General features: G+C 52.2%; 12 protein-coding genes across 12 annotated transcripts; 5 read left to right on the top strand and 7 right to left on the bottom strand.

The window, feature by feature from the left end:
* Positions 1 to 486: 486 nt before the first annotated feature.
* EDD37DRAFT_646176 (uncharacterized protein) lies at positions 487 to 1091 on the bottom strand (the record flags this gene model as incomplete). The annotated part of the gene is made up of 2 exons (XM_062817707.1): positions 487 to 991; positions 1045 to 1091. 2 exons carry the CDS (start codon positions 1089 to 1091, stop codon positions 487 to 489), a joined length of 552 nt encoding a protein of 183 aa, XP_062676348.1.
* A 255-nt stretch (positions 1092 to 1346) lies between these two features.
* EDD37DRAFT_104856 (ATP-dependent DNA helicase 2 subunit 2) lies at positions 1347 to 3704 on the top strand. The gene has a single exon (XM_062809153.1). It carries the CDS (start codon positions 1540 to 1542, stop codon positions 3643 to 3645), a length of 2106 nt encoding a protein of 701 aa, XP_062676347.1. The 5' UTR covers positions 1347 to 1539; the 3' UTR covers positions 3646 to 3704.
* EDD37DRAFT_105067 (Phox domain-containing protein) lies at positions 3705 to 5225 on the bottom strand. Its single transcript, XM_062809157.1, has one exon. The coding sequence runs from the start codon at positions 4849 to 4851 to the stop codon at positions 3763 to 3765; it is 1089 nt and encodes a 362-aa protein (XP_062676346.1). The 5' UTR covers positions 4852 to 5225; the 3' UTR covers positions 3705 to 3762.
* EDD37DRAFT_104882 (uncharacterized protein) lies at positions 5059 to 7187 on the top strand. Its single transcript, XM_062809154.1, has 2 exons — positions 5059 to 5678; positions 5728 to 7187. The coding sequence occupies exons 1-2, from the start codon at positions 5266 to 5268 to the stop codon at positions 6977 to 6979; spliced, it is 1665 nt and encodes a 554-aa protein (XP_062676345.1). The 5' UTR covers positions 5059 to 5265; the 3' UTR covers positions 6980 to 7187.
* Position 7188: 1 nt separating this feature from the next.
* On the top strand, positions 7189 to 9133 carry EDD37DRAFT_104883 (aspartyl-tRNA synthetase). The gene is made up of 2 exons (XM_062809155.1): positions 7189 to 8314; positions 8362 to 9133. The coding sequence occupies exons 1-2, from the start codon at positions 7337 to 7339 to the stop codon at positions 9034 to 9036; spliced, it is 1653 nt and encodes a 550-aa protein (XP_062676344.1). The 5' UTR covers positions 7189 to 7336; the 3' UTR covers positions 9037 to 9133.
* On the bottom strand, positions 9133 to 9927 carry EDD37DRAFT_104837 (uncharacterized protein). The gene is made up of 3 exons (XM_062809152.1): positions 9867 to 9927; positions 9317 to 9813; positions 9133 to 9265 (listed from the first exon to the last, which is right to left on the bottom strand). Exons 2-3 carry the CDS (start codon positions 9719 to 9721, stop codon positions 9230 to 9232), a joined length of 441 nt encoding a protein of 146 aa, XP_062676343.1. The 5' UTR covers positions 9722 to 9813; positions 9867 to 9927; the 3' UTR covers positions 9133 to 9229.
* A 207-nt stretch (positions 9928 to 10134) lies between these two features.
* Positions 10135 to 11286, bottom strand: EDD37DRAFT_646170 (uncharacterized protein; the record flags this gene model as incomplete). The annotated part of the gene is made up of 3 exons (XM_062817706.1): positions 10135 to 10946; positions 10980 to 11072; positions 11118 to 11286. The coding sequence occupies 3 exons, from the start codon at positions 11284 to 11286 to the stop codon at positions 10135 to 10137; spliced, it is 1074 nt and encodes a 357-aa protein (XP_062676342.1).
* A 21-nt stretch (positions 11287 to 11307) lies between these two features.
* EDD37DRAFT_105010 (uncharacterized protein) lies at positions 11308 to 12909 on the bottom strand. The gene is made up of 2 exons (XM_062809156.1): positions 12501 to 12909; positions 11308 to 12401 (listed from the first exon to the last, which is right to left on the bottom strand). Exons 1-2 carry the CDS (start codon positions 12740 to 12742, stop codon positions 11573 to 11575), a joined length of 1071 nt encoding a protein of 356 aa, XP_062676341.1. The 5' UTR covers positions 12743 to 12909; the 3' UTR covers positions 11308 to 11572.
* A 1-nt stretch (position 12910) lies between these two features.
* EDD37DRAFT_104833 (TRAPP trafficking subunit Trs65-domain-containing protein) lies at positions 12911 to 14989 on the bottom strand. Its single transcript, XM_062809151.1, has 2 exons — positions 14737 to 14989; positions 12911 to 14681 (listed from the first exon to the last, which is right to left on the bottom strand). Exons 1-2 carry the CDS (start codon positions 14888 to 14890, stop codon positions 13060 to 13062), a joined length of 1776 nt encoding a protein of 591 aa, XP_062676340.1. The 5' UTR covers positions 14891 to 14989; the 3' UTR covers positions 12911 to 13059.
* A 235-nt stretch (positions 14990 to 15224) lies between these two features.
* EDD37DRAFT_672647 (uncharacterized protein) lies at positions 15225 to 17950 on the top strand (the record flags this gene model as incomplete). Its single annotated transcript, XM_062819450.1, has 2 exons — positions 15225 to 16538; positions 16593 to 17950. 2 exons carry the CDS (start codon positions 15225 to 15227, stop codon positions 17580 to 17582), a joined length of 2304 nt encoding a protein of 767 aa, XP_062676339.1. The 3' UTR covers positions 17583 to 17950.
* A 440-nt stretch (positions 17951 to 18390) lies between these two features.
* EDD37DRAFT_104760 (Dimethylglycine oxidase) lies at positions 18391 to 21202 on the bottom strand. Its single transcript, XM_062809150.1, has one exon. It carries the CDS (start codon positions 21106 to 21108, stop codon positions 18619 to 18621), a length of 2490 nt encoding a protein of 829 aa, XP_062676338.1. The 5' UTR covers positions 21109 to 21202; the 3' UTR covers positions 18391 to 18618.
* A 936-nt stretch (positions 21203 to 22138) lies between these two features.
* On the top strand, positions 22139 to 24055 carry EDD37DRAFT_646165 (Rieske [2Fe-2S] domain protein; the record flags this gene model as incomplete). The annotated part of the gene is made up of 4 exons (XM_062817705.1): positions 22139 to 22965; positions 23016 to 23358; positions 23742 to 23766; positions 23817 to 24055. 4 exons carry the CDS (start codon positions 22139 to 22141, stop codon positions 24053 to 24055), a joined length of 1434 nt encoding a protein of 477 aa, XP_062676337.1.
* Positions 24056 to 24146: the final 91 nt, after the last annotated feature.

Genomic DNA, 24146 nt, shown 5'->3' with positions numbered 1-24146 from the left:
ACCCAGCGATGGGTATCAAGGGGTCAAGGTGAACCGTTGGAATTCGATTATTTCACGAGGATTTCAGAACGAATGCCGCAACATAGTGAATATCATCAGTAATCAAAAAACAATTTCCGGAAAGATTGGTGATTCTGGAGGTTGAGGAGCTTCGTCGCACCTCCAATATCCACAGTCCATTAGTGAGAGCCCAGAACATACAGACTAGCCCTGTTGTCGCATTGGTGCTGACAGGTCTCCGAGTTAGGGCGTCAGAGGACCAGGACAATATGGACGTACCTGCACACTTACAGCTGTTTCGGATTCGATGAACATCGCGCCAAACCGGCAGATGCATTGCAACCTTGATCAGCAATGTGGCGGAAAGGCAAAGGATGAATCTCACGGATATCTCCTGAAATCAGTATCTTCCCGTGCGAAGGCAAGGCACATGCAATCAATGAACCGAGGTAGCTTGTATGTTTCTTTCCAAATGCCATGACGAGCTCACGATATCCTACCAGCAAGGTAAAAACCATACCAAATTGCTGCGGCGAGTGATACGACATTGACCAACGACGATGCTCCATGTAATCGAGAAAACCGTTCGTTCAAGGCCTGCATTTCCTTGCTGTGTGGGGGTGGATCATAACTCTTCTTGCCATCTCTTGTCTCCTGGTGTTTCCTCTCCTTCATGGCTTGCGTGGTTGCAGGGCCCAGGTAGAGGAGATTGGCCGCAGCAGTCACAAGCATTGTCGAGAGCGGCACAAGCACGTGAAGTCTGTTGACAGGTTCCAGGACTCCTGAGATACTTGAAGGGGCCATTCCGATAGCGGTCCGCTCGGCTGGAAAGGTGAGGGCGAGAAGGATCGGAAGCGCAGTCTGCATTGAAAAGTAGATGGGAAAGACAGCTGACTGGAGTGTGGCGAATTGCGGTCGAGGAAGGGATCTGTATGCGACTATTCCACCAACGAAGGTCTGAAAAACCTGTGACCCCAGGAGAACGCCATAACTTGTCGCAATGTCAGTGGTTTTTCTCTGCGAAGAGTTCAAGTCGGCATTCACCTGATGATGTGGTAGGGAGCCGCGGAGTAGATGAGTGAGTCAGGCATCTTGACAGATGAATTCGTTGTCTTTGACAATTGAAGCAGCTGACAGGGTTGTGCTTCGATTACAGAATTGTATCTAATGGTATCTATGTCAAAGGAGGTGTTCAAGTTTCAATGGTCTGGAGTATCAAAATGTCAACGTCATTCGGCGCGGACAAAACACCAGGAACGCGTGAAAAATGTAGAGTAAAGTGGTACACGTGACCTCGCGTCATTTCGCGACTCCGCATGTTCTGCGGCGAGAGTGATGTGCTTCTATGTTACGAACCTTGTGAGCACTTCGTAGTCCCTCCAGGATTTGCGACGTTCTTAACAACATGTGCATGCCGCTGTGGTACCATAGTGCCAGAAGTCGCCAGATTCTACGACACTCATGACCAATATCTGCCCAACACACCACGATTCACACTTTCGCTGGACGTAGCCCACTGATGCGAACGGAGGCGGCACCATGGAGAAGGAAGCAACCGTCTACCTTGTAGACGTGGCCCGGTCCATGGGGAAAAAGCACTCACACCGCCAACAGAGCGATTTGGACTGGGCTCTCAAGTATTTCTGGGACAAAATAACCGACATTGTTGCAACAGGGAGGAAGACGCTGCAAGTAGGGATCGTCGGGCTTGGAACAGATGGCACATCAAACGACATGCAAGAAGAGGACAGCTACAGACATATCAGCGTCCTTCAACCCATTGCACAAATCCTCATGCCCGAGTTACGCTCACTCCCCAAGTTGCTGCAGCCCAGTAAGACCGACGACCGAGATGTCCTCTCGGGCATCATCATCGCTGTCGACATGATAATGAAACACTGCAGACACCTCAAGTACAAGAAGAGACTCGTGGTAATCACCAATGCGACAGGTCATATCGATGCCGACGACATTGAAAGCACTGCCGAGCAATTCAAAAACAATGGGATCGAGCTGGTCATTTTGGGCATCGACTTTGATGATCCTGAATATGGGTTTAAAGAGGAAGACAAACTGGAAATGAAGATGGACAACGAGCGAACACTGAAGAAGCTGGTGGACCTATGTGATGGAGTGTTTGGGACGATGCAGGAAGCCATCGACGAACTGGCGCGACCTCGCATCAAATCTGTGCGACCGACTCCCACGTACCGAGGTCAACTGAGACTCGGGGATCCAGAGACCTACGATACTGCGTTGTGTATCGATGTTGAGCGGTATATGAAGACTCAAATTAGAAGGCCACCCACGGCGAGCGCATACGTTGTCCGCGAACAAGCGGGTGACGACGACCAAGCCCTTCAAACGGTACACAATATATACAAGTACACCGTTAATAATGAAGAGAAAGATGGAGATCTAAAGGAGATCAAGCGCGAAGAACTGGCCAAAGGGTACGAATACGGACGCACAGCCGTCGCAATTTCAGAGTCGGAACAGAACATCACCAAACTCGAGACTTACACAGCGTACGATATCCTCGGTTTTATACCGGTGGAAAACGTTGAACGGTACATGCTTCTTGACAATACCAACATGATTGTTGCTCAGAAAGGCAACGACAAAGCAGCCTACGCCCTCTCCTCGCTTGTACATGCTCTCTTTGAGCTTGGCTCAGTTGCGGTAGGTCGACTTGTGAAGAAGGACATGTCGGAGCCAATCCTGACAACCCTTTCGCCACTCATCGAAGAAGATATCGAATGCTTGATCGAGAACGTCTTGCCTTTTGCTGAAGACGTCCGGTCATACCGTTTCCCGCCTTTGGACAAAGTGCTCACTGTTTCCGGCAAGGAGTTGACGGAACATCGAAACCTGCCAAATGCCATGCTATTGAAGAGCATGAGTGACTTTGTTGACGGCATGAGCCTGGTCCATGATGACGACGAATTGATGGCTATGGATGACACATTCTCGCCGGCTCTGCATACTATCGAGGGAGCGATCAAAGACCGAGCAGTCAAGCCTGATAGTCAAGCAGGATTGAAGAAAGGCGAGGAGTTTGTGGAGAAGTACGCAAAGCAGCCTAAGGACCTCCAGGAGCAGAGCAAGGAAAATCTGGCGAGGTTGATTGCGGCCGCCGACGTGAAGAAGGTTCCCAGCAAAGCAAAGGGACGACGCAGATATCGCGAAGCCGAAAAACCGATATCCGGCCTTAACGTCCAAGAACTGTTCCGCAAGGAAGACCGATCTAATATCTCCCCTGACAATGCGGTTGCCGGATTCAAGCAGATGATGGAAGGAGAAAAGAATATGGAACGCATCAAAGACACTATGCAACAGATGTCCGCGATCATCCAAGAGCACGTCCGCACGAGTTACGGAGAGGCCAATTATAACAGAGTGCTTGAGGAACTCGGGCTGCTTCGTGAAGAAATGCTGGGCTTGGAGGAACCCGGTCTTTACAATGACGTTCTGCGTCAGTTGAAAAAGAGGCTCGTTGCAAAAGAGCTTGGTGGAGACCGAGCGAAGCTGGGCTATTTGATTCGAAAGCACAAGCTTAGCTTAATCGACAATGAGGCCTCGGAGTTCTCGGACGTAAGCACAGCAGATGCCGATACCTTTATGATTATCAAGTCGGAAACTTGATGTGGACGTCATGTTGACAATATGCTGTCGGCTGGATGTTGATGTCCTTGCACGTCCCCGGAAAGGGCGAGTGATACCCATTTGATGCTTTGAATGATACTGGTCGCATGTTTCTCCTCATGAGATTTTGCCAATCCTTCGTTTTGCGATGTTGATCTTGCCCTGTACACGATCGACATCTTCGTCGACCATTCTGAGCATGTCGTTCTGCACCTCAAGCTCTTGATTGATGGCGATCCCCAATTCCTTCTGCCTCATCACAATCTTCCGCAGCTCTTCCACGTCCAGATCTTGATCGGCCATCTTTTGCTGCTGCAGTTGCAGTACGCCTTGATTGTCCAGCTCTCTCGTCTCGGCCGTCTCTTTCCCTAGAACTCTGCCACTAGTTTTGGGTTTGCTCCCCATCAATTGCTGCGTGTCCTGTATGGATGCGACAGCAGTATCGAGCTTGGACTTCGTGGCCATGGCATTCAGGAGATTTTCAAGACCATCCCTGTCCTTCTTCGCCGTTGCGATCAGATCTTTCCTTCTTCTGATCTCGCCTTCTCCCAACTTCTGACCTCCCCAAGCTTCGTCAGAAGCTTTTTGGATGTTCGTGAGCCCTTCTTCCAGCGCCTTGATCATCGAGCCTGCCTTTACAAGACTGCTCTTGGCAGTAGCGCTAGCCTCATGCTGTTTCTGAGGTGTTGAAGCCTGATCACGATTTGTGAGACTTAGGCGGGCATCCTGAAGCTGCGCTTTCATGTCTCTGTGGCAATCCAACCATACCACGGGGTCTGTAATGGGCGCGCCGCCTCCTGCCGGACCTGTGATAACCGAGTGCAGAGCGCCAGCTTTGCTTGATGTTTGGCTTGCAAAAGAAGTGGGAAGGTTGAGAAACGTCCTCCACACGCTTGTAGTCCTCCATCGTGAGTCATCGATTTCGTTGATCGTCTTAAGATATGTTTCCAAGGCTTGCCGTCGTTCTTCGGTTAGTTGTGGATTTGAGACGGTCTTGGAGAACCACGATTTCGCTGGGAGTGAGGCTGGTGGAGGAGAGCCGGCCTGATCAGTCAGACCACTATGCAGAGCGACAAAGTCAGAGTAGCGCTTCTGGACGGTGAAGGATCGAAGAGGAAGGCGTAATGTGATGTTGTAAATCGTGTAAGGCTTGGACGTTCCCGAAACCGTCGTGTTGGGTATTGATATCTCGACTTGCGGCGCCATGACAGGCTCAAGGCTTGTATGATAGGAAGTCTTGTGGCCAAGGGTACATTCACTGAATCTGTCGCTCTAGACGCAGTACCAACAATATCGCCAAACAGCAATTGTGAATCGTGTGTTGTGTTTCACATTCGAGTTGCAGGCAAGAAAATGGCTGTGATGGACTCATGCGCAATGACGCAGCAATGTTGATCAAGTAACTCGGATTCAGATGCGATGCGTGAGTGGCTGTGCTCCCTAGTTTACAAGCCGAAAGACTGGACTTAACTTATCACCCCATCACTCGGAGCCCTATCGCTTGTCCACGATGCAGTAGACAGCAAGACCTGTTTATGACATACAGTCAATTTCATCATATTCAGACCTTCGAACTGAACATTCGAGCAATGCTGCCATCTCATCGCCTTTACTGCCGTCATGGCAGCAAAACCTCCGCTGCCTCCCCGAACGCTTCCTGTTCAACCTAATAACACGACGACATTGCACGACCACGCCGATCAGGATTCTAACCAAGAAGGCTTTCGAAATCCCACTTTGACAATCCCGCAAGCGTCAAATTCTGTCTATTCCGGCGGCCTCAATGATCCCCGAGCATCGTCAACGCAGTCACTTGGCCTTGTAAAGTCTGCCAGTGACGAGCGGAGAACTCTGCTAATCATCTATATCCATGGGTTTCTGGGTGATGAAACGAGTTTCAGGAGTTTTCCTGCTCATGTGCATGGTCTTCTGAGCACCGCATTAGCACCCACTCATGTCGTCTACACCAAAATCTATCCGAGGTACAAAAGCCGCAAGAACATCTCGTTTGCGACAAATGACTTCAGCAAGTGGTACGGCTCCGCTGCTCCACTATCAAGGCATCTACTGATTCTGTTCTAGGCTTGCTAATCATGAGTCAGACACCACAGATGTGATCCTGGCAGGCCATAGCCTGGGCGGCATCCTTGCTGCCGAGGTGGTTCTGTTGCCTCCTGATGCCGCACAGAGCAATGAGCTCTTCCGGCATCGAATTTTGGGACTTCTTGCGTTCGATACCCCTTACTTTGGGATGCACCCAGGAGTGGTGGGCACAGGCATTGCCAGCTTGTTTCGCACGCCTGCCGAATTGGCGGAAGCTGCTTTGCCAGATTTTGCGCCATTCTCTGAACCAAGCCCTGTCACCTCTGATCCAACATACAACCCATCCTATGACAACGACATGCGCCTGGTGAATAGAAAGGGCAAGCTTGAGAGGGCGTGGTACTTCTGGAATAAGCATGCTGGTGCACTGTCCAAGGCCGCGAGCGACTATGTGTCTTCACATCTTGAATTTGGAGGCTGTCTAGCAGATTACATTGGACTAAGAAGACGCTATAGCGCCATTCGGGCGTTGGAGGACGTCAACGAGCTGATGAGACCTAAAGCTGCAAACGATCGTCTGAACAAGCGGGTGCGCTTTGTCAACTATTATACAGCGAGCACGGGTCCAGTCAAACGCGAAAACGTCTCAGCTAGCAAAGCACCCGATCTCTTGGAGCTTCCTGAGGAGGCTGATGCTCAGCACACCCTTGCGCAAGACAAATCTGGGACCAGCACGCCCAACAGTTTATCCCTGACATCGACTGCGAGCCCACGATTGTCACTCGAAGAGCACCGCGATGATGAAGTCATCACAAAAGACGAAGTAATTGCCAAGGACCTGGAAACCCTCGGCATTGGCCCCCAGCCCTCGGGCATTTCGAACGAGTTGTTGCCACAACCTCCGGCAGAAGCCATATTGACAGCCCAGGAGCAGTCCCAATTGCTGGACGAGGAAGATGAGAAGCTCGGGTCGGCAACTTCGAACGACATCCGCGAGGATCATGACGGTCAGAAGGAGCAAGCCGAGGAGAAGCCAGCGAAGAAGCCGAAGGACCGGACGTTCTGTATGCTTCCTTCAAGGAGTTCCTCTACCGGACAAAGAGATTCAATGTGGATCAAGGTCCACATGACAGGAATCGATGAGGTACAAGCACATACTTCCATGTTCAAAATGGGGGAGACGTATATTGCACTGGTGCAGGACACCGTGAACAGGGTTGAGCAATGGGTCCAAGAAGACGCGACAAGACGCATGATTCTTGCCGAAATGGACGCAGAGACATGGGAATGAGACTGTGAATACCTCAGCAATGATCAAGTACATACGTGTTCGGTACCTAAACAGCCTTTGAATGACTTCAACGAACGGCTACAATGGCGATGCTGGCATCTTCTGTCAATGGTGGCTCGGTCAAGATGTACCCGGCGGGAGCAACCTTTACTTCAACCGCGCAGAATTGGAGAAGCCTCTGATTCATAATTTAGACCCCTCGACACTTTTTCGCAGCCCACTTTCTTTGCGCGGGCTTTACATGTGTGGTATGACTCCGAATTGCAGTCGTTCACCAAATCTGTCTCGTGCTTCACAACGTTCGATCTTGTCTTTCTCTCAATCTCTTCCCAGAGCAGCCCACATTGAGAAGTCAACATGTCCGAAGCCTCTCTACCAACCCACGCAAAAGACAACCCCAATGTCTCTGCTGATGGCGCACCCTCCAAGAATGCTTTGAAGAAGGCACAGAAGGAAGCCGAAAAGGCTGCGAAAAAGGAGGCAGCAAAGAAGGCGGATGCAGAAAAGCGAGCTGCCCAACAGTCGCAGGCGTCCGAGGACACAGCCATGGACAAATACGGCGACCTACCAGACGACAAAGTGCAGATCACACATCTCAAGAAGCTGAGCGAAGAAGATGTCAACAAGGAAGTCACAGTTATAACAAGAATCCACAACAGTCGGAGTCAGAGTGCAAAACTGGCTTTCCTGATGCTTCGACAGCAGGGCAAAACCATTCAGGCTGTGGTCGCTGCTAGTGGAGATGCAGTGTCAAAGCAAATGGTCAAATGGTCAACAGGAGTGAACGTCAACTCGTTCGTGCGAGTCACCGGTCTAGTCAAGAAGCCCGATCCTCCAGTTGCATCGGCCTCGATCAGCGACCTCGAGTTGCACGTCACCAAGATCTACCTCATTGCTCAAGCAGCCGAGACGATCCCCATGCAGGTCAAGGATGCCGAACGACCCCCGCCAGCGGTTGAACAGGAAGGACAAGTTGATGCCGAGGGTGCCCCTATCGTGACATTGAAGACCCGACTCGATAACCGAGTAATCGATCTCCAGACCGAGTGCAATCAAGCCATCTTCACGATATCGAGCGCCGTGGAAGGACTGTTCGAAGAATACATGCGAAAAAGTGGCTCAAGAAAGTTCAACACCCCAAAACTCCTGGGCGCTGCCACAGAGGGTGGAAGTGGTGTTTTTGAGGTCAACAACTACTTTGGCAAAAGCGGCTTTCTCGCCCAGAGTCCACAGCTGCACAAGCAGATGCTGATTGCTGGTGACTGCGAGAGCGTCTTCGAAATTGGTCCTGTGTTCCGTGCTGAGAACAGTAACACCCATCGACATATGACCGAGGTAAGCTCAGCAGCGTGCTCCCGGGAGCCGGGCTAACAAAGTCGCAGTTCACCGGCCTCGATTTCGAACTGGTCTTCGATCACCACTACCACGAAGTGCTTGAATTTGCGGAGAAACTGATCGTTTTCATTGTGCAAGAACTCGGGGCCCGGTACAAGGACGAAATCGCCGTGGTGCACAAGTACTTCCCCAGGGCTGGCGACTTCAGGATCAAGGATGGCAAGGCACTAAGGCTGAAATACTTCGACGGCATCCAGATCCTCAAAGACGCAGGTGTCGATACCACGGAACAAGACAACCTAGTGACCGATCTAACAACGGCACAAGAGAAAAGACTGGGCCAGCTGATCCGCGAGAAATACGACACCGACTTTTACGTCCTTGACGAATTCCCAATGTCAGTGCGACCATTCTACACCAAGAAACACCCTACCGACCCGAGACTATCCAACTCATACGATTTCTTCATGCGAGGTGAGGAGATCATGTCGGGAGCTCAACGTGTCAACGAGGCCGCCGAGCTGGAAGCAGCGATGAGAGGCAAGGGTCTTGATCCCAACGCAGACGGATTCTCGGACTACGTCAACGCATTCAGACAGGGATGTCGGCCGCACGCCGGTGGAGGTTTGGGACTGAACCGAATCGTCATGTTTTTCTTGGGGTTGGACAATGTTCGACAAGCGACACCATTCCCGCGCGATCCCCAACGATTGAGGCCTTAGAGCTCACGCATAGCATCGCAGCCTCGGCGGCGATTCGTGCAGCAGGCATAGACAAAGTGGGACAGTGAACACGTATCATGGCCCGCCAGATAAGAGATGGTTATGCATTATCTAGGAGCCCAGGACAATTGCCTGGCAGATCTGGCGAAGCTTGTGATTCTGATGGAACACGTGGGAGTCACCAGTTCTCCTGTTACTCCTTAGCCGCATTGGCGACAGGCGTGGAATCCTGGGACTCTAGCATCAGCAAACATTCTTCAACATATTCCATCACACTCACCACGTAGACCTGATAGAGCTTAAACTTCAAAGCATCCTGGTGCTCTGCCATGACAGCCCTCGCGGCCCAGTCAACGGTGACTTCCTTTCCATTCTTCAACCCGTAGGCCACAGTCCCGTACAGCATAAGTTCGTTGCTCCCACCACCAAACGGAAAGATCTTGGTGAGGCTATGTTTGCGGGACTTGACAGGGCCTGCCCACAAACCGTGTCTCAGCTCGAGGATCCCGTCATAGCCAACAATCTTTTTGGCCCCCATGGCGAAGTCGGCGTCGGGCACGAAAGACTGGGCATATTCTTCATGGGCCTCTGGATCATCAGACACGGCGTAGAATCGTTCAAAGAACGGAACAATGCGGGGGTCGACCTTGAGGTCGGATGGCGTTTGACCTTTGTATGTGGACATTTTGAGGTGATCTGGTAAAGACCAGGATCGAACAGCTGGGGAATATGACGCGCGATATCCTGCAAATGCTCTGATAAAAGCAGCCGAGATTCGTCCAGAAACCATCAATACAACTACAAGTTCATCTTTCAATGAGTTCTTGCATACCTAAATGAAACATGATATTGGAGCAAATTGCCGCCGGAGTAATGCGGGGGACATGCCGAGGGAAGAACCATCCCAGCCCATACGGATGATGCACCAGCAGTCGGAGTAGTCTGTGATATTGGGGAGACGAGACATAGGAAGCGTGATCGGAGATAGACTGTGCTCTCATGACAGGTTTGGAAATATTCAACTGCGTACATCTTAGTTGCCTTTGACTATCTCGTGGCGTGCCAGCAGTCGTACGTCAAGAACTTCTCAATCTCCCGTCAACCGGCCATCTCGTAGTATGTACCTTTTTGCCCGGGCAAAGAATATCCGCCATCCTGAGTAAGTCGAGCTGGGGACAATCGAGCTGGTTTGCCCTCAACTTCGACGCTCTGTGGCCGCTCCGTGAACGCTTGATAAAGAGGTGCAGGCGAGGCACGTGTAGTCTCATCAGCTGCCAATTCCGATTTGTGACCGGACCAGGCAGGACTCCTCATATCTGGATCTGGTTGGTCATCACCCGAATGTGGTCGAGTCAAATCCATCATAGGCGGCTTCCGTGGCTCCTCATGTTTTTGTCTGCGTCTCATGTGCCGGAACACCAGAAATCCTGATAGCAACAGTATCACTGCGGCAGCCGCTGCTCCCATAGCAATTCCCACTTTTTTCCCAGTACTCAGTCCCGGTGTCGAGACCGCAGCAGCGGACGTCGAAGGAGATGGTACAGATACCGTCGACGTAACCAGAGAGGCTTGATTAGAGGGTGATACACTAGGAGACCCAGCCGTAGTAGATGACGCGGAGGGGAGCAGCTGTGTCAGGCTAGGGCTGGAGGAAGCCGCTGACGATAGCGACTGCGCTGAAGCATAGGCTGAAGCATAGGCTGAGAAGTCTTTCCAAGAGACGCTCGAACCGAGAGTGATGGGTAAGGACATGATGTCCGTGAGACTCGAAGAATCGGTGAAGGCAACTGTTCTTGAAGTGGATGGGCAGTAGCAGTAAGATGGATCTGAGACTGTGCTTCCGCTGTCCTCGCAAGCCACCCATTCATTCGAGGTCCCATTGCAGTAGACTAGACCGGCCCAAGTCTGATCTGGACACTGTCAGCTGTGTCGCCATTCAACACAGAGCGACCACTTGCCTCCAAAATCGCCTTTATCAGGACAAGCCGAATCTTCGTAGTCGGCATCCGTACAGCCAGCGAGGTAAGTCACTCCATCTTTCAGAGGTCAGTACGATTCTTGTAACAGGTGGTGAGTCATACACGGTGCGTTGTAGCAAGCATTGGAGGACAAACATATGTCGTTATACTCGCAACATGGTATGTGACCAAGCGCTGCGTTTCCGCATGGAATGAATTCGGAGGGTGCCTCTTGACCATTGGTGTAGTAGCAAGTGCCATTGGAGATGTTAGGATTGTAGGAGGTTGCCATGACGAGCCAGATGACGATTGAGAGGATGAGGAGGAAGATGTTATGTAGTTCACACGGTGCAAACATGGTGTGAATCTCTGATGCGCAGTTGTGTAACAGTAAAGCAGTGAGGCAGTGACTTTCATGCGGCTGCCGGCAGGAAAACGGGAGACTCCAAGAAAAAGAGGATTTCGATCTCGACTGGAAATAAACTGGTCCGCTCGTGTTTGTGTGAGACAAAGCTGGAACCGCACCAGCTGTGATTGAAAGAACACATTACTGGGTTGAAATCTCGACTTCTTCCAAATCACGTTGCACTTCCATCGACGCTCCATTTGGTCCGCAACTCGAGCAGATCCCGCTGACCATATACCTCACCCACCACAGTGACAATCATGTCAAGAGTCACAGCCACCAGCTTGTTGTTGACCGGCGCCTCGTTCAGACCCCCCAGCTTTTCCTTGATACGCTCCTCGTCAGCTCCAGTATCGAACTCATCGACATCGCTCTCTTCGCTTGGCCCTTCCCATGCCAGATTTCTCTCTGAAATGCGACCGTTGCTCCTTGCATTCTGCTTCTGCAACAAAAGCACTGCTCTTTGCGCCAGGCCTCGAAGTTCACTGATTTCCTCGCTCGACAGCTCCCCACGATCTCTACATCGGCCCAGAATAGCCCACACCCAAGTCCCGACCCGAGCCGCAGCGGAGTTGTTCTGCATTAACGTGTTCAATCTCATTCTGAGAAATTTCACCAGTTCCAATACTGTTTCCGGATCCATGCAGGCGATTTGGACAGGGTGAGGGTCACTAGACAACATGTGGGCTTCCCACTGCGCGCGTACTTTCCGCGATGCTTCTGGAAACGATATAAACTGTGCCGGATTGAGACTTTCTATGCTGGACAACGGAGGGGTGCAGCGCATCGAGGCTTGAACGAGTCGGAACCGTGTAAGTAGGGAATCGTAGAAATGCTGCTGCGCTAGAGGAAGGGACTCCGCAGGGTTGGTTGGACTCTTCGCAATGGCAGTATATGCGCCGTCATGAAAGTAGCCTCCTTCTTCTGTCTGGCCCGGGTGTCTCCTCTCCGTCCGTAGGTCGGGTGCTGTTAAGATATGAGGGACGCCTTTGGCTTCAGATCTAAAAGAACGAATCAGTCCGTCTGCCTCAGGTTGCGGTGACTGGAAGAGCGACTCAGCGACAGCCAGGGAAAGGCCAGGTGCGAAAACTACTACTTACCGGACCATACGCAGATAGTCAATTCCATCAGCAGCTGGGCCATAGAAGAGCTCGTCGCTGTCACCATCTAGACCAGGAAATGCGCTTGTTTGTCCAGAGTGTTCGCTGACACGGGGAGCCTCCTTGCTCTCTTCCTCGTCTGAGTATTCGCTATCATCATAGCTCGCGTCTCTGTTGGGTCGCTTCGGCAAAGGTAAATCGTCAGCTTCGGGAGAGGAAGTGTTGCGCCGCTTGCGTGACATTGTCAATCCGGGCCATTCTATGGAGATCCACGGTGGAAATGCAGGCAAGGACACAGATAGATGTCAATCGGGTCACAATCCAAACAGCAGCAAGGGTTTAATGTCATGAAAGATCCGATTAACGAGGTGAAAACATGCCGTCACATGCGGATGAGTCCGTGGGCCGGATAAACGTCGTCAAAATATAAAATTATATTTCCTGCGTACGGACATCAAAGACGTCCGAGCAAGCACAATATGCAGGACTCTTTCTACGCTGGTGTACTCAGCAGCGAGATGTGTGCCCTCAAGACTCTACTTGTGACCGATCGTTTATGCTACGATTCCTCATCCGCGCGCCTGACGGCCACGATATCGGGCAGATCCTTGATGTCGACAACCACACCCAGAGCACCACTCCCCTCTTCGGCCTCTTTGACCAAATCCACAATTCTCATAGCATCCACTTTAAGCGAGCCAGCTTCGAAAGCAATCATCTGGATCTCGCTTTCGTGACACTGCCCGGGTGCCAGAGGTCCGATCCTCAACTCGGCAGTCAGGGCCATGAGGTCGGTCTCTGGGGGCACCACGTTCGCATGATGCATGGCGTAAACGACATTTTCGTCCACAATGGCTTGAGCAACATCCACGTCGTCTTTGTCCCTCGTGTGTCGTCTCTCGCTAGGATGGAAAGATGCAGTGGAGGACTTTGGCGCATGTCGCTTTGCCATGGACTGTGCTTGGCTGTTTTGTCTCTGAATACGCGGCAACGGTATGACCGTGAGTTTAGCTGCTTTTGACGAGTTGTTGACTACCAGAACCTTCCACGTAAACGGTTCTCCAATGATGACAGGCGGATGCGAGGCTGTGAATGAAAGTGAAAGGCCATCTCGTGACAGGACATCAGATGTTGGCTGCAAGCTTGTACCGTTCAGCAAAACGGGGCCAGAGGAGTCATTTCCATTATTGACCGGGAGGCTTGTCGGTCGATTTGGTCTCTGAATCGGCTGTGAAGGGGGGCCAAACGAAGGGTTAAGGGCCTGTGTAAAGTCGACGTGGGTTGTCCAGTCCATCGAGATGAGTGGTCGGCAGATGTCACTCGAATGGACTTGTAACTGGATCTTCACGGAAAGCACATCGATATTGGGGTTAGCAAGCGGTATTTCCGCTGTATTGATATCCTGATGGAGTTTGTGTATGAAGGTAAGGCACTCGCCAGATTGACACTGCATAGGGAAGAATTCGGGCATGATTGATTCAGCCCGTCCGTGTTTCAAGTCGAGATGAACGTCTTGTACAGAGGCGTCAATCTGCACGAAAGGAACAATCTCCACGTCTAGCAAGGCAATGTTGGTGGGTGTGGGTATCAGCGTATTGACCCTCTGATATCGAACTCTAGCAATGGCGGCTGGAACTGCTCTGTATCGCCTTGAAGGAACGTGCGCTATGTGATACCTCTGCTTATGTGTGGCAGTCACGGGTAGCACCCTCTCTAGCCTTGAGGCAGCTAGATATGGCGGGTTTCGTTGAAGCCCCGGAATGAAGCGCATGGGTTCGAGAACATTTGCTTCGAGTGGTCGGAAGGGTGTCAGGTCTGCCGGGTTCTGATGATGATCTTGAAAAGAGCTGACAGTCGCCGAAGGTACGAAAACAATGCTCGGCTGTGAAACGCGGAATCTTGGTCGGTGTAGAGCGATCTCAATCTCCCATATCAGGGTCAAATCGCGATCACTGTCCGTGGACTGGCTGGCAAGAACCAAAGGCTCGTTTTTCTGGATAGCTTCATGTGAGAATATCAAGTCTCTTTGCGGAGTCGATGCAACCGTGGCTGGTCCATTGTTGACTGACTCGTCGATGGCCCACACATCGACTTTGTATGAGAGGCGTGAAAGATACGATTTCAAGACATCCTCATCGCAGTGTGGCACCTGTAGCACAGCTAACGCCCTCAATCTTTCGTCTGATCTAACAATGAGTAAGACGGCATTCTTGCACTGCGAGGAAATGGTGCGTACCAAAGAATAAAGTGTCTCTTTCCTTCAACGGCAGTAGTCGCGTGAAATCATTTGAGCCATTCAGATGCGATTCCAGTAACTTGGACAGTTCAGTGGTTGTGTCTTCAGGAATGACTGTGTCCAGCAAGGATGTTTTCATGAAATCTGCATCCATCTTGTGACCGTCGCCTACATGCGCAGACTGCAGGTCGACAGGCAGAATTGCCAATGCATGTCAATGTTGGCCGACGCTTGGGACTCACTATCACGCACTGAGTCTGGTGTTGATATTGGTACGGAGTATTGTTGTCTTCTCGCCAAGCGGACTTCGGGCTTACCTAATTCCGGGAGAGAGATAGTTTTCTTTCCTTCACTCTTCACTGCCTTATCCCTGCGCTTGCGACATCTGCGACCAGACAACTCATGTCGATTTAAAGGTCGGCGCGAAACACTCTGTTCCAGTATCTACTATTTCCCTCGGTTCCGCTCTCACACATCTTTACTCTGCCATGAACGGGTTACCGCCCACGCCGGTGCAATGGCAGGAAGCACGCGCTCCAGACGGCCGCACCTATTACTACAATGCTATGACCAAGGAAACAACATGGACCAAACCGGCAGATCTCATGACCCCGATGGAGAAAGCGCTCTCTTCTCAGCCGTGGAAGGAATTCTCGACACCTGACGGCCGAAAATATTACTACAATGGAGAGACGAAACAGACAGTGTGGGAAATGCCTGCCCAGTACCGAGATGCCCTCAACTCCGTGCAGCTCCCTCCCAAACCTGTACAACAGCCTACAGCTTTTGTAGCTGGAGGAAGCACGGCCCTTACTTCCTATTCTGCATCCCGCGACCGTGACAGCGGCACACCTTTCGAGTCGAAACCACGGACGGATGGAATCCCGTTGCCTATCACGAAAGAGGTCGTCCCTGACTATTCCAGCTTTGAAGAGGCGGAGGCAGCCTTCGTGAAGTTGCTGCGACGGTCGAATGTGCAACCGGATTGGACATGGGAACAAGCAATGAAGGCGACGATCAAGGATCCGCAATACCGGGCCTTGAAAGACCCAAAGGACAGGAAAATAGCGTTCGAGAAATATGCGGTCGAGGTTCGCCAACAAGAGCGCGAAAAGGCCAAAGAGAGACTGGCTAAGCTACGCACAGATTTTGGCAACATGCTAAGAACGCATCCAGAGATCAAACACTATAGCCGATGGAAGACCATTCGACCCATTCTCGAAGGTGAAACCGTCTTTCGGTCAACCGACAATGAGGACGAGCGAAAGCAGCTCTTTGAAGAGTACATTGTGGAGCTCAAGAAAAAAAACATCGAGCAGGAAGCCGCGGGACGAAAGACGGCGTTGGATGATCTCGCTTCCATCCTGAAAGCACTCGACCTGGAGCCTTACACTAGGTGGTCGCAGGCACAGGAAATCCTGCAGTCTAATGAGAGGATTCAAAAAGACGAGAGATTCAAGCTTCTGAGTAAGTCAGATGTTCTCACGGCCTTTGAAAATCATATCAAGTCACTTGAAAGAAGTTTCAATGATGCACGACAGCAGCAGAAGGCCAGCAAAGCTAGACGGGAGCGTCAGAATCGCGACAAGTTCCTCGAGGTGCTCCAGGGCCTGCGGAGTCAGGGCAAGATCAAGGCTGGCACCAAATGGATGAGCATATTGCCACAATTTGAGGATGACCCGAGGTATGTTGCAATGCTGGGTCAGGCTGGATCCACGCCTTTGGACCTGTTCTGGGATATGCTGGAAGAAGAGGAGCGCGCGCTCCGAGGACGAAGGAATGACGTTTATGACGTGCTTGAGGTAAGGCTACAATGTGCCGCGTTGCGAGAGTAAGCTCATACTAATTTGGCGCAGGACAAGCGATACGAGGTCAACGCAAAAACGTCCTTCGATGAGTTCTATGATATTATGCTTACTGATCGGAGAACAGCCAACACTGATCGAGATGTGCTGGAGCTCATCTTCCAACGCTTGCACGAGAAGGTCCTCCGAAGAAGCGAGGACGAAAAACATGCTGCAGATCGTCACCAACGTCGTGCCGTGGATGCGCTCAGATCGCGCATTAAGCATTTGGAGCCGCCTGTCCGGATCACAGACTCGTGGGACGACATCAAGTCTCGCGTTGAGAAGACAAGCGAGTACAATGCCGTGGAAGATGAAGATCTACGAAAGTCCGCCTTTGACAAGGTCATCAGGAGACTAAAAGAGAAGGAAGAGGATGCTGAAAGAGACCGGGAACGAAAACACGCACGGCGAGGGGATGATCGTGATTACCGTAATGGTCACCGTGGGGAGCCCCGTCATGGCCGCCCTTCAAAGTCGCCTGAGCCGGACGCTTATGAGGCTGATCGTCGCAAAGCCATGGCTGCCAGGGAAAAGCAGTATCGCAAGACCAGCTCCCTGGGCCTAAGTCCACCGCCTACTTCTTACCGTGAACGCGAACGACGAGAACGCGATGAGAGGCATGGACGCCTCGATCGCGACCGCTCTCCGCCATCCAGGCATGTCGGTGGTTATGAGCGTGACCGACGCGACCGTGAAGAAGAACGAGAGCGCCTGTACCGAAGTCGAGCAGACCCTCGTGGCAGTAGGGATGAGCTCAATTACGGCGAAGAGTCACGAAGCGTGACCGGAAGCGAGCGGAGGAGACGAAGAGGTGATGGCAGCGATGCGGAAAGTGTCGACAGCACGCACCGGAGCGCCAAGCGGCATCGTCCTGACAGAGTGGCCTCCAAAGAACAAGCCAAGAGCAAGACCCCCGAGCCGATCAAGAACGAGCCTCCAGTTGAGGATCCAGTTGGTGTGCATTCCGGAAGTGAGGAAGGAGAGATCGAAGAAGACTAGGTGTAGTTGTCTCAAGGTCGATATGTTGAATCTCATCAGGTCAGTGTGCTGCGACATGATTTTCGTTCACAGGCTACTACTGCTTGCTGGTATGCGCTGAGATCAGAGCCCAGCAACAGAGAAGACTTGCGAGTCACGTCTTGCCACGGCCGGCATGTGAATCATTCCGAGCTGCCAATCTCCAGCCACTTTTTCGACACTTTGTCGGTATGTAGTACCCATGCACTGGTTTCTAATCAAGTGTTTCGCAGTTTCCAGCAGAGCTTGTCTTGCAAAGTGCCTCTTGATGCTTGCAGGTACGTATGATTATTTTTGCGCTGTTTGATTGATTAGGTGCTTCGGGTTCACGCGAGGCTGTTTGTTAGCATCAAAGTCTTTCTTCCTCTTTTCCAGGCGACCGACGAGGTCGAAACCCAGACCTGTTGTCAGCTGGGGTCTTTTGCTGTTGAAGCCGCCTGAGACTCCTGCCGGGCCTTTGAGATCCAGTCCTGGACTATACTGGGCAACGCCATTTCCTTGCCACGGTCCATGCACTGGCGCTTGTTGGCCTTGTTTCGCGCTCTTAGAAATGGCTAGTTGACCATGCTCCGAGTCGTCCACTGATGTTGACCTTGCGAGCGACGCTCACAACGTCAAATGGCTGATCAACAAACAGCCAACCACCAGAAGGATATCTTAGGTGATCTCAAGTCGCTTCAGGGAGTCCTTGGTTGCGGTCAACGGATCAAGACCTGGCTGCTAATGGACTGGTGCATTTGGACATCTGGACATCCATGGACAATGGCGCAATCGGTTATAACGATGTCGAATCTCTTGCAAGTCGCGTCGGGCTGTCAGCACATGTGAATGCCGAGATGAATGCCATGAGGAGAAGATAGCGATGTCACAATCCCCAAAGGTGCAGATACTTGATTTCCTAACCTCCAAAAGACAGGCTCCTGTTATAAGTTTGAAACATCAAGCGAACCGTACTCCTTGCTCCTTACAATCGTCTTACCTGTGCAGCCAACCTGCAGAATGGTCATTGACCATCTTTCTAGCCGCGCAGACGGCTCATTGTTGGATCGTAAAGTGGCTCAGCAGTGATTGTAGCCGGGATCTTGCGCCCGAAATATTCAATTTCGACGGCCTCACCCTCCTTCGTGGTACCTGGTAGCCATGCGTAAGCCACAGGCTTGCCAATCGTGAAACCAAATGCAGCACTGGTGACATAGCCACTTGGTTTACCGTCATAAAAGACGGGCTCCTTGCCCATGACCATCGAGCGACCGTCATCGACGGTGAGACAGCGGAGCCGTCGAGCCGGCGACTCCTTGGGACGTCCTACAAGCGCGGCTTGCCCGATGAAATCCTCCTTGTTCTCCTTAACGGCGAAGGCGAGACCAGCCTCATATGGATCGTGTTCGGTGGTCATGTCGGTGCCCCAGGCCCGGTATCCCTTTTCGAGTCGCAGGGAATTGAAAGCGCTCCGACCCGCCGCAACCACGCCGTGAGACTGGCCTGCTTGCCATAGTGCGTCCCACAGCCTCAGGCCGTACTCGGAACTGGTATAGAGTTCCCAACCCAGCTCGCCGACGTATGACAGGCGCATTGCTGTCACCGGAATGCCGGCGATGCTCACCCTCTTGCAACGGAAGTAGCGCAATGCTTTGTTTGAGAAATCGTCCGGGCTGACTGCTGTGATGACGTCGCGTGCACGAGGGCCCCAGAGACCGATGCAGCAGGTGGCACCGGTGATGTCGCGCACTTGTGCCCAACGGCTGGGATTCTGCTGGGCCTGCCAACGAGCTTCTCGGGACAAGTAGGCCAGATCAACCGGACTGTTGCATCCCACCTGGAAGCGCTCAGTCTCAAGTCTCGCCACCGTGATGTCGCTCCGGACACCGCCGTTCTCATTGAGAAGGAGCGTGTATGTGACAGCACCTGGCTTCTTGGAGACGTCGCCGGTGCAAAGCCTTTGAAGCAGATCGACAGCTCCGGGCCCAGAGACCTCCAATCGACGCAGCGGTGTCATGTCATACATGGCCACTGCGGTTCGTGTCTTCCAGGCTTCGGCGGCAGCGATGGGCGAGTAGTATCGAGCCGACCAAGCATCGCGGTCCACGGGTCGCCACTCCGCTGGGAGGTCTTTCACCAACTCCGCGTTCGCCTCGTACCAATACGGCCGCTCCCAGGCTCCGCCTTCGAGGAAGTAACCGCCCTGCTCCTGCTGGCGGGCATAGAATGGGCTGACTCGCAGCTTTCGCGGAGACTCCTTGGGCTGAAGTGGGTGGAGGATATCGTACACTTCGACGAAATTTTGCGCCGAGGTCTCGCTCACATAAGCCTTGGTGAGCTGCACCTCTTCAAACCGGCTCAAGTCGCACTCGGCCATATCGATCTTGGAGACACCAGTAGTCAACACCTCGGCCACGGCTCGGGCAATACCCGCTGAATGGGTCACCCAGACAGCCTCTGCGACGTAGAAGCCGTCGACAGTAGGAGATTGGCCCACAAGCGATCCGCCATCGGGTGTGAATGAAAAGATGCCGTTGAAGCCATCCGCGATCTCACTCTTCTGGAGTGCGGGCAACAATTCTTGGGACAGCTTCCAGGCTGGGTCGAAGTCTTCATAGGTGAACTTGAGACGAGACGGCATGTTCTTGTCGTCGACCTGCTTAGGGGTCTCGCCCAATGTTGATGCAACGACGGGCATAGGCTTGTGACCGTAGTATCCGATCCCGTATTGGTCACCGTGCTCACGGTAGTAAAGATCCTGGTCTTGATAACGCAGAATTGGTAGGCTTGCGCCGTTTGATGGGTTGTTGCGGTCAGCGAGTTCCGGGATGGCGGTAGTCTTGACGTATTGGTGTGCCATGGGTAGCAAAGGAATTGGCAGCCCGACCATGGCACCCACTTCAACGCCCCAGAAGCCGGCACAGGAAACAATGATATCAGCGGGAACAGTTCCATTGGGCGTTGTCACGCCGGTAACATGACCATCGGCCTGCTCAACTCCAGTCACCAGTGTCGAACCGAGATATTTGACACCAGCCTTGCGAGTGCGCTCGATGAGTAGCTGGACGGCACGGGCGGCCAGGGCCAGGCCATCGCTAGGGATGTGTAGTCCACCGAGTGTAAGATCCTTGTTTAGGTGAGGATACAGCTCAAGGCACTCTTCGGCGCTGATCAGACGGGCCTCGACGCCCCATGAGGAGGCGTAGCCGTGCTTGCGTTTGAGCTCCTCGAGCCGGGCAGGAGTGGTGGCGATCTCCAGTCCACCGACTTGGTTGAAGCAAGACTGGCCGTCCTTCTCTAGCGACAAGAATTTCTCGACGGTATACTTTGCGAACAGTGTCATTGCCTTTGATGGATTTGTCTGGAAAACAAGACCAGGAGCGTGCGAGGTAGAACCTCCTGGCATGTCCAAAGGCCCCTGGTCAATGACGGTAATGTCGGCCCATCCTCGTGAGACCAGCTCGTCGGCGAGGTTGGTGCCGACGATGCCAGCTCCGATGATGACCACACGCTGTACTGGGGCAATCATGTTGTGAAAGTGGTTGGTTTGCCCAGATACAAAAGAGGATGAAAGCTGTTCCTCAAGGGCTGGTCAGGTCTCGAAGCAATTAAGGGTAGGGTATGTAAATGGCAGAATATATCAGTAACGACCCTGGTCTACGGCATTGCCTTGACAAGAGGTTTGGGAGACTCCGCATCTCGCCAGCAAGCATCATCTACACACCTGTAGATATGACTGAAAATAGGTTAGTGTTCACTTTGCGGCAGGGATGGGCACGACTCCAGCTATCCAGTTCAGACAGCTAACCAGATGAAGTTTAGAGATGCTTGCGAGTGGCGGTTCCCACTGCAGGACTGAACTCAGTGGACGGGTAGATAAGAGGTTGGGGCCACATTTTGTGAAGCATGTAGACATCAACGGTAATCGAGGAGGAGCAGGAGGAGGAGAATGAAGGAGAAGGACGCGATCAAGGAGGCGGCAAGGTGTCCCCTTCAGGTCTAGTGTCGCCAATGTAAGACTAAAGTTGACGTTAGGGACGTTAGGGTTGTGATGGTTATCAATCCGGGATGCCATCTCCCTTCTGGGTTTTACGATCCATCATCATCCTCACACCCAAAGCCATCAGCCTTGACCATATCCGGTCATTGAACTTACATCAACCGAGTCTAGAATGACTGAATTCATGGTTCGCTTCAGCCTTCCATGGCCACTAGCCTATGTCTATCATGGTTCATCCAACTCCTTATCGAGCAAATGTCTGAAGGACGTGGGAAGGTCTGTGACCTGACAAGCTCCCAGTTTGACTCTGGCTCGGGCTCTGGCTCCCGGTCAGCCCAACGCGCGGATCCCTTATCAGCGACATGGACTCACTTACCCCATGAGGGTCATGACCTGCTACCAAACCCCCTCCGCAGACGACACCAAGTCATGCCACATGCTATATGAAAGCTGAAGCCACACCTTGCTGTCGACCTCGCCTGCTACTCGTCATCAAACCTTCCGACTGTGTTCAAACCCCCCCCAACTCGTCGTGCACACTTCTTCTGCCTCTCCAACCATGGCACCGGGACTCTTGAACTACCTTGGCTTTGGAGGCTCTACGCCTACCTCTGAGGATGCAAACGCCGCTGTGCGAGCTTTGCCTGGCTCGTGGTACACCTCGCCGGACATGTACGAACTCGAGAGACGGTCAATCTTCTCCAGAAAATGGCTTATGACCACACACAAGTCCAGAGTTAAGGAGACTGGTGACTGGGTTCGCTACGATATCGCTGGCTTCAACTTCATCATCTCCCGCGACCGCAGCGGAAACATCCACGCCTTTCACAACATCTGCAGACATCGTGCCTACCCAGTAGTGGAGAAGGATAACGGAACAGCCAAGATCTTTGCCTGTCGGTACCATGGCTGGTCCTACGGATTGGATGGCAAACTGGCCAAAGCCCCTGGGTACTCGGAAATTCAGGGGTTTGACAAGACTCAAAACGGCCTCTTCCCTATCCACGTCCACATCGACAACAATGGCTTCATCTGGGTCAATCTAGATGGCAAAAAGAGGCCGGAGGTTTCCTGGGATGACGACTTCCAAGGCGTTGATACCCAGGAGAGGTTTTCCGGCTTCAATTTCGACAACTACGAATTCGATCATACCTGGGAAATTGATGCCAACTACAACTGGAAGATTGCCGCCGACAATTACAACGAATGCTATCATTGCAAAACCACACATCCCGACATTCCCACTGTTGCCGACCTTCAATCCTATAATGTCAAAGTCCAGCGTGCTTGGATCAAACATGATGGTGCCTCCACAACCGAACAGATCGCGAAAGGCCTGAACGTGTGCGCCACCTACTTCTATCCCAACGCTTCCATGAATGTTTCGTAAGTGAACCAAAGTCCAGCCGCCTGCATACCCTACTAACGCGCGACAGGCCACACTTCTTCTTCACCCAGAGATTCGTGCCTCAAGGACCCGGAAGAACCACCGTCCGTTATGAGGTCTTCCGGAACAAGTACTCAGCGGAAGAAGATTTCCAGCTCATAAACCAGATCTACAAACGAATCATGTCAGAAGATAAGGGTCTGTGTGACCTCGCGCAAAAGAACATCAACGCTGGTGTCTTCGTCAATGGCGAAATGCACCCAACAATGGAGAAAGGTCCTCTTTTCTTCCAAAAGCTCGTTCGCGAGAGTGTCACAGAACACCATAAGCGTGAGCAAGCCGCCAAACAGGAGATATGGCCTGCCAGGCAGAGCCTGCCTGAAACGGCGCTGGTAAGCAAGAAGGATGTCGATTTCTGTTCCGGCCTTGCCTGCCAGACCAATCAAGAAGGTCTGGTTTGGTGATTTCCATGTACCGCATAGGTTTTGGTATGACGGCGTTTAATGCATAGCACGGGTTTACTTTGGAAGGTCTGATCTATGCTACAGAATGAACTTACGGCCGCGAGAGAGCATCAATCTGATGATCATGAGACACATACACCGATTTTGCTCCGATCCCATTGCGACTTTATGATACTGCAGTCCACCATGCATCTGAACAAGATCGTCTCCTCAACTGCCCGAGCAGCAAAGCAGTACGACATTAGACGCTAGACATCTTTCCAATGCAGCAAAGGTTGACCACGCAACATTTCACATTGATGGCTTCGCAGCCCTACGCAACAATCGACGAGGCCAGTGAAACCAGAGCGACACTCGCACGTCTAAGCAATTTTGATCCTCCCAAGCGACACTGCGAGCTAGAGAAGATTGCAACGCCGACTACGCTGCAAACCAGAGCGACATTGAAGATCCAGAGCGGCACTACAAGCCCAGAGCGCCATTGCAGTCGAGAGCAACATTGAACCCTCCGGAGGCACTGCAAGCCCAAAGCGCCATTGCACACCAGAGCAACATTGAAACCCCAGAGGCACTGCTAGCCCAAAGCGACATTGCAAACCAGTCCGCCATAGAGGTGGGCCGTTGAGCCAGCCACCACATCACCGAATTCGCATTATGGCAGCGAAGAAAGCCAGAAGGGTCTACCGGACTTATGCTATGAACCATCTCCTATTCTG

Source organism: Exophiala viscosa, assembly GCF_022695815.1.
Source record: "Exophiala viscosa unplaced genomic scaffold EDD37scaffold_1, whole genome shotgun sequence".
Taxonomy (NCBI): Eukaryota; Fungi; Ascomycota; class Eurotiomycetes; order Chaetothyriales; family Herpotrichiellaceae; genus Exophiala; species Exophiala viscosa.
Note: the sequence above shows the minus strand (reverse complement) of the source record. Positions and strands in the feature narration are given on the sequence as shown.

Excerpts from the sequence above, each read along its gene's own strand:
- EDD37DRAFT_104837 (XM_062809152.1), bottom strand. The coding sequence starts at position 9,721 with ATGTCCACATACAAAGGTCAAACGCCATCCGACCTCAAGGTCGACCCC. Across the intron at positions 9,266-9,316 it reads AGCTCTATCAGGTCTACGTG|GATTCCACGCCTGTCGCCAA; the intron begins GTGAGTGTGATG and ends CTAGAGTCCCAG.
- EDD37DRAFT_104883 (XM_062809155.1), top strand. The coding sequence starts at position 7,337 with ATGTCCGAAGCCTCTCTACCAACCCACGCAAAAGACAACCCCAATGTC. Across the intron at positions 8,315-8,361 it reads CCCATCGACATATGACCGAG|TTCACCGGCCTCGATTTCGA; the intron begins GTAAGCTCAGCA and ends ACAAAGTCGCAG.
- EDD37DRAFT_105067 (XM_062809157.1), bottom strand. The coding sequence starts at position 4,851 with ATGGCGCCGCAAGTCGAGATATCAATACCCAACACGACGGTTTCGGGA.
- EDD37DRAFT_104882 (XM_062809154.1), top strand. The coding sequence starts at position 5,266 with ATGGCAGCAAAACCTCCGCTGCCTCCCCGAACGCTTCCTGTTCAACCT. Across the intron at positions 5,679-5,727 it reads ACAAATGACTTCAGCAAGTG|GCTTGCTAATCATGAGTCAG; the intron begins GTACGGCTCCGC and ends ATTCTGTTCTAG.
- EDD37DRAFT_104760 (XM_062809150.1), bottom strand. The coding sequence starts at position 21,108 with ATGATTGCCCCAGTACAGCGTGTGGTCATCATCGGAGCTGGCATCGTC.
- EDD37DRAFT_105010 (XM_062809156.1), bottom strand. The coding sequence starts at position 12,742 with ATGTCACGCAAGCGGCGCAACACTTCCTCTCCCGAAGCTGACGATTTA. Across the intron at positions 12,402-12,500 it reads GACTATCTGCGTATGGTCCG|ATCTGAAGCCAAAGGCGTCC; the intron begins GTAAGTAGTAGT and ends TCGTTCTTTTAG.
- EDD37DRAFT_104856 (XM_062809153.1), top strand. The coding sequence starts at position 1,540 with ATGGAGAAGGAAGCAACCGTCTACCTTGTAGACGTGGCCCGGTCCATG.
- EDD37DRAFT_104833 (XM_062809151.1), bottom strand. The coding sequence starts at position 14,890 with ATGGATGCAGATTTCATGAAAACATCCTTGCTGGACACAGTCATTCCT. Across the intron at positions 14,682-14,736 it reads AAGAGACACTTTATTCTTTG|ACGAAAGATTGAGGGCGTTA; the intron begins GTACGCACCATT and ends TTGTTAGATCAG.